Source organism: Coregonus clupeaformis, chromosome 35, assembly GCF_020615455.1.
Source record: "Coregonus clupeaformis isolate EN_2021a chromosome 35, ASM2061545v1, whole genome shotgun sequence".
Taxonomy (NCBI): Eukaryota; Metazoa; Chordata; class Actinopteri; order Salmoniformes; family Salmonidae; genus Coregonus; species Coregonus clupeaformis.
This window is the reverse complement of record NC_059226.1, coordinates 31,949,436-31,957,784: the sequence shown is the minus strand read 5'-3', so window position 1 is coordinate 31,957,784 and position 8,349 is coordinate 31,949,436. Positions and strand designations below refer to the sequence as shown.

The 8,349-nt window shown below is 40.5% G+C and overlaps 1 protein-coding gene across 5 annotated transcripts in view; it reads right to left on the bottom strand.

The window, feature by feature from the left end:
* Window positions 1-622: 622 nt before the first annotated feature.
* The window catches only part of LOC121551442 (interleukin-12 receptor subunit beta-2), a 33,147-nt gene continuing 25,420 nt past the window's right edge, over window positions 623-8,349 (bottom strand). For 4 of the 5 annotated variants that reach the window (XM_041864103.2, XM_041864104.2, XM_041864106.2 and 1 more), the window contains 9 exons: window positions 8,237-8,313; window positions 6,123-6,360; window positions 5,781-5,975; window positions 5,455-5,556; window positions 5,062-5,196; window positions 4,589-4,729; window positions 4,106-4,172; window positions 3,359-3,455; window positions 623-1,230 (listed from right to left, as the gene is read on the bottom strand). In XM_041864103.2, the coding sequence (XP_041720037.2) occupies window positions 898-1,230; window positions 3,359-3,455; window positions 4,106-4,172; window positions 4,589-4,729; window positions 5,062-5,196; window positions 5,455-5,556; window positions 5,781-5,975; window positions 6,123-6,360; window positions 8,237-8,313 (1,385 nt within the window). In that variant the 3' untranslated portion in view covers window positions 623-897. The remainder of the gene's footprint in view (window positions 1,231-3,358; window positions 3,456-4,105; window positions 4,173-4,588; window positions 4,730-5,061; window positions 5,197-5,454; window positions 5,557-5,780; window positions 5,976-6,122; window positions 6,361-8,236; window positions 8,314-8,349) is intronic. The other variant, XM_045211010.1, reaches the window with a different exon arrangement.

Sequence of the window (8,349 nt, the reverse complement as noted above, 5' to 3'; positions counted from 1 at the left end):
CTATTAAGGTATCTTAACTTTTTCTCAAGTATGACAACTCGATACTTTTTCCACCTCCGTTTCCCACCCACCCTGAAACCACATATGGGTCCACTAAAAAACAGGGGTCCACTTTCTCCAAAAATTTCAGTCTTACTGGATCAAATTCATCCTTATCCTGAACATCGGTGTGAGGCTCAGGCTCCAAGATCTTCTCCGTTCACTTTCCAAAGACATTTGTCGAAGTAAAGGAACTTCCAGTTGACCGTGGTGAGAGGCCAGTTGAATTTTTTTTAATGGCCTCTCAAAAGGGACATAGTTATTATTTAGCTAGATATAAAAATATGTTTAATAAATCAAACAGCAATTAACTTTCAAAAACATTGTTTTATAAAAATAAAGTCAAACATAAAAACAGAGGATTTCAGGCAACTCAACCTTTATCGAGATCCAAGCTTCCAGAAACATCCTGAAATAGCATTTAATCTGACCTAAAGAGCAGACATGATTGGCAGTTGTAGTTCAAAATTAACAATGTAGACAGTGTGTACACCGTAGGCAACGTGGTTTTTCACACAGGTCTACATTTGCTGTAAAAATGTTTACTGTTCCCAAACAACATTCCTTGTAGTCGAGACACGGAAAACAAACGGTCGACAACATCCCTTTTCCTTTCCTTGAAAACAACAAGACGAGTGGCGTACTTCGACTTGTGCACTCGTGTTGTTTTTAGGGCAACCCTTTCCCATGAATCAGCGATCTGCATCTAGATCAACAAGCACAATAGCCCACAATTGACCTGTTTGGCCCTTGGGGTTCCGACTGAACAATGGCTGTCCTGTCTTGTCGTTGGTATGAGGAGATTATACACACACCAAAAGAGATGATGGTTAGCACCACACCAGACAGACAATAGGGTCATACATCCAAAGGCATGAAATGCTTCTCATAGTCCGAAACAAACTGATCGTCCCCCGACAAGCTCCCGGACTCTCCCCCGTCCCTCTCCTCCTCGTCAGTGTCAATCATTTTACTGTAACCCTTGTCAGCAACCGCCTCCTTATCCCCCTCTGTGTCAGTCCTTGTGTGGGTGCGTTCCTCTCCCAACATCCCCTCTGTCTGTCCATCAGGGCTGGACCTTTTCCTAGGGCAGGCCTTGACATCCCAGAAAAGGTTTTCCACCACCTCCAGCTCAGAGATCTTTGGGTTAGACTCCAGAGGAGAGCATATCACCGTCAAGGAGCTGTTAAACTAGAGCAACGACAGGCTGGGAGTCAGACACATTCATTTAGTCCTCTATGGTTGTATGTTATGCCTCTGACTGGTGATAATATAACTCAAGGGAATGGTATATTACTAGCCCAATACAGCCCCTGCTACTGTATGTGGTATAATCAATATGTAGGTTCATATAGTACGCACATTCTATATTCTACAACAGGTTCTTACTGGAACACTATAAAGAATATACCATCTATCTATAGGTAGTTACCATCTATCTATAGGTAGGTAGTTACCATCTATCTATAGGTAGCTAGTTACCATCTATCTATAGGTAGCTAGTTACCATCTATCTATAGATAGCTAGTTACCATCTATCTATAGATAGCTAGTTACCATCTATCTATAGATAGCTAGTTACCATCTATCTATAGGTAGCTAGTTACCATCTATCTATAGATAGCTAGTTACCATCTATCTATAGATAGCTAGTTACCATCTATCTATAGGTAGGTAGTTACCATCTATCTATAGGTAGGTAGTTACCATCTATCTATAGGTAGGTAGTTACCATCTATCTATAGGTAGGTAGTTACCATCTATCTATAGGTAGCTAGTTACCATCTATCTATAGGTAGGTAGTTACCATCTATCTATAGGTAGCTAGTTACCATCTATCTATAGGTAGCTAGTTACCATCTATCTATAGGTAGCTAGTTACCATCTATCTATAGGTAGCTAGTTACCATCTATCTATAGGTAGGTAGTTACCATCTATCTATAGGTAGCTAGTTACCATCTATCTATAGGTAGCTAGTTACCATCTATCTATAGATAGCTAGTTACCATCTATCTATAGGTAGGTAGTTACCATCTATCTATAGGTAGCTAGTTACCATCTATCTATAGGTAGGTAGTTACCATCTATCTATAGGTAGCTAGTTACCATCTATCTATAGGTAGCTAGTTACCATCTATCTATAGATAGCTAGTTACCATCTATCTATAGGTAGGTAGTTACCATCTATCTATAGGTAGCTAGTTACCATCTATCTATAGATAGCTAGTTACCATCTATATATAGGTAGTTACCATCTATCTATAGGTAGCTAGTTACCATCTATCTATAGATAGCTAGTTACCATCTATCTATAGGTAGTTACCATCTATCTATAGGTAGGTAGTTACCATCTATCTATAGGTAGCTAGTTACCATATATCCATAGGTAGCTAGTTACCATCTATCTATAGGTAGCTAGTTACCATCTATCTATAGGTAGCTAGTTACCATCTATCTATAGGTAGGTAGTTACCATCTATCTATAGATAGCTAGTTACCATCTATCTATAGGTAGGTAGTTACCATCTATCTATAGGTAGCTAGTTACCATCTATCTATAGGTAGCTAGTTACCATCTATCTATAGGTAGCTAGTTACCATCTATCTATAGGTAGCTAGTTACCATCTATCTATAGGTAGCTAGTTACCATCTATCTATAGGTAGCTAGTTACCATCTATCTATAGGTAGCTAATTACCATCTATCTATAGGTAGCTAGTTACCATCTATCTATAGGTAGGTAGTTACCATCTATCTATAGGTAGGTAGTTACCATCTATCTATAGGTAGCTAGTTACCATCTATCTATAGGTAGCTAGTTACCATCTATCTATAGATAGCTAGTTACCATCTATCTATAGGTAGGTAGTTACCATCTATCTATAGGTAGGTAGTTACCATCTATCTATAGATAGCTAGTTACCATCTATCTATAGGTAGCTAGTTACCATCTATCTATAGATAGCTAGTTACCATCTATCTATAGGTAGTTACCATCTATCTATAGGTAGCTAGTTACCATCTATCTATAGATAGCTAGTTACCATCTATCTATAGGTAGTTACCATCTATCTATAGGTAGGTAGTTACCATCTATCTATAGGTAGGTAGTTACCATCTATCTATAGGTAGGTAGTTAGCTCCCAACCCTAAATGGCTGGAGGAAGAAAAACCAGGCAGGAAGACATGATGAACTGGGCCTCTGCCTGGGGCTCTGTCCACCACTAACTAGAATACTATAAGACTAACTAATATCAGACTAACTGATAGTAGATCAGTTAGTCACAGCCACATAGTGATAGTCTGCTCTGATCTCACCTGCAATGTCATCTGTTGGAACAGTTTGCTGTTGCTGGGGTCAGGCCCTTTCTCACAACACCACTCAGGAACCAAGAAGCAAGTCTTCATTTGTATACTACAGAAAATAAACAACACTATCATTCACATACTTCACACCAAAAGGGCCTAAAGTTCCTTGAATTGACTTGTCCATTTGTATATCACCCTAAAAGTGGTAGAAATATATTATCCAGTATGTTTTAGTTGAAAGGGGTCAAACATATTGTTTGTTTTATGTTTTTGATCAAGACCACTTGTTACGAATGGAGGGCACAATTGAAAGCCCAACTCAACTGCCCGTTCGGATTTCCACTTCCTCAAGCGTTTCCCCTTTTGTAATCCTATTTCTGGCATGGGTGAACTTTCAGAGGGTTAGAGGAAGGAGACATGAGAGAGCACAACACCCTATAATATAATATGCCATTTAGCAGACGTTTTTATCCAAAGCGACTTACAGTCATGCGTGCATAATTTTATTTTGGTGTATGGGTGGTCCTGGGGATCGAACCCACTACCTTGGCGTTACAAGCGCCGTGCTCTACCAGCTGAGCTACAGAGGACCACTAAAAAACACCCTGTATGTGTTCAGTCGGCACGAAATGTTACAAAGCCTTTAAAAACATTTTGCATCAGTGTGCCCTAATGAACATGGCCCTGGTTCAAGACAATGAGAAAATAATCAGAATCAGGCTATTGGGGTTGAAGTATGGGAATCCAGTCTCTCACCTTAAGATGATGACAAATGGCAACAGTATTAATATTAATATTAATGGCAGCAGATATCTGAGGTAACCTGTGACAACAAAGGGAGAGAGATGGGGGAGGTCAGAAGGCAAAATGACCAATTAGATCGCAATCCATGTTCATAATCACATACTGTAGCACAAAGGTCTTTGGCATACAAGGCATGCATTCAATATTAGACTGTTATTACTTTCTAAGGAACTTCAGGACCCTTTTCTGTTTTAAATGTGATGTTATATACAGTATTATACACAACATACAATAATATTTCTAGGTTGTTTAATAATAAATAATAATTACAGTGTTATACACGACCTCAGTGTCACCAGTTAGGGCACATAAACACTTAATACATCTCATCACGGTTGTTAGAGAACCTATAACAGCTATACACTATCAAATTACTACATGGCAGAGTGAGGCCAGTCCAGGAGGACCACAATCAAACGACAAGTGGTAGAATACCATGGCTGTTCTTGGTGGAGAAGCTGATGGTTTCACTGGGTCCCAGTCCAGCCTTAGTCTCAGCCCTGATCCAGACCTGGTGGTGACCCGGTGTAAGTCCTAACAGATGGAAGCTGCTCTGGTCCGCACTCACGTTGTACACTGCAGATGGAGGAAAGGTTGAATGATTGTGAGCAAGGCCACTGATGTGTGGGAACTAGAGTGTGCAGTACGGTAGCCTGTGGATAGTCTGGTCCCAGATCGGTTTGTGCTGTGTCTGTGTGACAATGACTATAGGAGTTTGCAGGACAGAACAAACAGATCTGGGAACAGGCTTAAATATGTAATACTATTTAATCTACTACAATTTAATGCTGTATTTTATGCTAATGTACACAATGAACAGTGGACACTGTACTTTTATTATAACAATATAACAACAAAAGATAGCTCATTTATCCCAGATGGTCCTCCAATGTCTTTGTGTTGTATACCTGTAAAGTTGTTTAGTACCAGCTGATAGCGCAGTATGAGCCCCTTACTCTGGTTCAGGGAGATGTGTTGCCAGGACAAAGTCACATCAGAGTCAGCGATTTGCTGGACATTGAACACAGGCACTTTGGGTGGGACTGAGGAGTGATAGAGAGAAGAAAAGATGGAGGTGAAACGGAGTGAGGAATAAACAAAAGGAACACAAATGTAAACAATAAAAAAATTAATCATGTTTTACAGGGAGTTAAAAGACCGGACAAATTAACATTAGGTAAAGACTTTATATTTCAAGTTCGTTTACTCCACTGAAAATCGGTCATGTGCACTAATTGCACTGATTACATACTGGCAAGTACATTATAAAGACTTGTATTTCCATGCTCTAATATACTTACGTCCATGAAGTGAATACCCAATTGTAGATGCAAGCAGGCAGCTACTGTTGATGAACACCGCAAACAATGACACATTGTAAGCAGTGTGTTTCTCAAAGTCACCTGTAGGTGGAGACAGAGACAAAGGTGATGCTGTCATCTTGAAACCAATTTGAAACACTACAAAATATCTTATAATAATATAATAATATGCCATTTAGCAGACGCTTTTATCCAAAGCGACTTACAGTCATGCGTGCATACATTTTTGTGTATGGGTGGTCCCGGGGATCTTGAAATATGTTCAGAGAGAAATGGTATTATTGATCAATTTAAGCCACACAAACCTCTTAAAATGATTGATGTATTTTTTTTGTGTACTTTTATCCAATCAAAACCCTTTGTCAGAGGAAGTCCCATCTTCTTGTACTGTACCACATACTCCTGCATGTTTTCAATGGCCTGGGGTGGCAGAGACCAAGATACATTGAGGCTCAATATATCCAGGTTCACAGTGAAGGATAGCTCTGGCACCTGTAGACCTGAGCGGAAGAGAAAACGTGTGAATATGTGAAGACAGAAACATACAAACCTTCACTCTATTATCCCTCTCTCTTTTTAACAACTCCCTTTATTTCTCTCTTTCTCTCACACACAAACACACACACACTCACACCCCTTTCCCTTACCTAATGTGGGTAGAGCTAGGGGAGCAGGTTTGCTGGCACCCTGGGAATTGTAGACTGACACATCCACCCCTGATACACCCTGCAGAGAGGGAGTGAAGCGGCATCTCTTCTCTTGACAGACACACGGGCCATCAAGCTCTGACGTGGACACGTTCACAACCTTCACTGTCCCATTACTGTGTGATAATGTCACCACGTACCCCAGCACCTTCCCCTGAGCCAACCAGGTGGGCATCTCCTGAGGATAGATACCAGACAGGGGTATTAGTTATAGCAGGCTGTAGGGAACGGGGTGTTTTGGGGCGGCATGTAGCCTAGCGGTTAAGAGCGTTGGGCCAGTAACCGAAAGGTTGCTGATTTGAATCCCTGAGCCGACTAGGTGAAAAATCTGTCGATGTGCCCTTGAGCAAGGCACTTAACCCTATTTGCTTATGTAAGCCGCTCTGGATAAGAGTGCCTGCTAAATTATGTAAATGTTTTGAAGTTCTTATGATTAGAAAATGCATAATCCTTTGAAACATGAATCACTTGTCTAACCTGATTATATGGTATAGAGTTTGCTATATATGTACAGTCCCAGTCAAAAGTTTGGACACACCTACTCATTTAAGGGTTTTTCTTTATTTTTACTATTTTCCACATTGTAGAATAATAGTGAAGACATCAAAACTATGAAATAACACATATGGAATCATGTAGTAACCATAAAGGTGTTAAACAAATCAAAATATATTTTATATTTGAGATTCTTCTAAGTAGCCACCCTTTGCCTTGATGACATCTTTGCACACCCTTGGCATTTGCTCAACCAGCTTCACCTGGAATGCTTTTCCAATAGTCTTGAAGGAGTTCCCACATATGCTGAGCACTTGTTGGCTGCTTTTCCTTCACTCTGCGGTCCAACTCATCCCAAACCATCTCAATTGGGTTGAGGTCAGGGGGATTGTGGAGGCCAGGTCATCTGATGCAGCACTCCATCACTGTCCTTCTTGGTCAAATAGCCCTTACACAACCTGGAGGTGTGTTGGGTCATTGTCCTGTTGAAAAACAAATGATAGTCCCACTAAGCGCAAACCAGATGGGATGGCGTATCGCTGCAGAATGCTGTGGTAGCCATGCTGGTTAAGTGTGCCTTGAATTCTAAATAAATCACAGACCGTGTCACCAGCAAAGCACCCCCACACCATCACACCTCTTCTCCATGCTTCACGGTGGGAACCACACATGCGGAGATCATCCGTTCACCTACTCTGCGTCTGACAAAGACACGGCGGTTGGAACCAAAAATCTCAAATTTGGACTCATCAGACCAAAGGACATATTTCCACTGGTCTAATGTCCATTGCTCGTGTTTCTTGGCCCAAGCAAGTCTCTTCTTCTTATTGGTGTCCTTTAGTAGTGGTTTCTTTGCAGAAAGTCGACCATGAAGGCCTGATTCACACAGTCTCCTCTGAACAGTTGATGTTGAGATGTGTCTGTGACTTGAACTCTGTGAAGCATTTATTTGGGCTGCAATTTCTGAGGCCGGTAACTCTAATGAACTTATCCTCTGCAGCAGAGGTAACTCTGGGTCTTCCTTTCCTGTGGCGGTCCTCATGAGAGATAGTTTCATCATAGCGCTTGATGGTTGTTGTGACTGCACTTGAAGAAACTTTCAAAGTTCTTGAAATTTTCCGGATTTACTGACCTTCATGTCTTAAAGTAAGGATGGACTGTCCTTTCTCTTTGCTTATTTGAGCTGTTCTTGCTATACACGCATTAAGAAGGAAAGAAATTCCACAAATTAACTTTTAACAAGGCACACCTGTTAATTGAAATGCATTCCAGGTGACTACCTCATGAAGATGGTTGAGGGAATGTCAAGACTATGCAAAGCTGTCATCAAGGCAAAGGGTGGCTACTTTGAAGAATCTTTGTTTAACACTTTTTTGGTTACTACATGATTCCATATGTGTTATTTCATTGTTTTGATGTCTTCACTATTATTCTACAATGTAGAAAATAGTAAAAATAAAGAATGAGTAGGTGTGTCCAAACTTTTGACTGGTACTGTACAGTATATATGATATATTATGATATATTTCCTATTATGATGGGATGTTGCGTTAACATACCTTCCACATAAGGGCACATTGAGAAAGCTCAGAGGTGACTCCACAGTCACTCCACACATCCAATGCTTTCACAGGCGCTGAGAGAGAGAGAGAGAAATAGTTTGATCATCTAT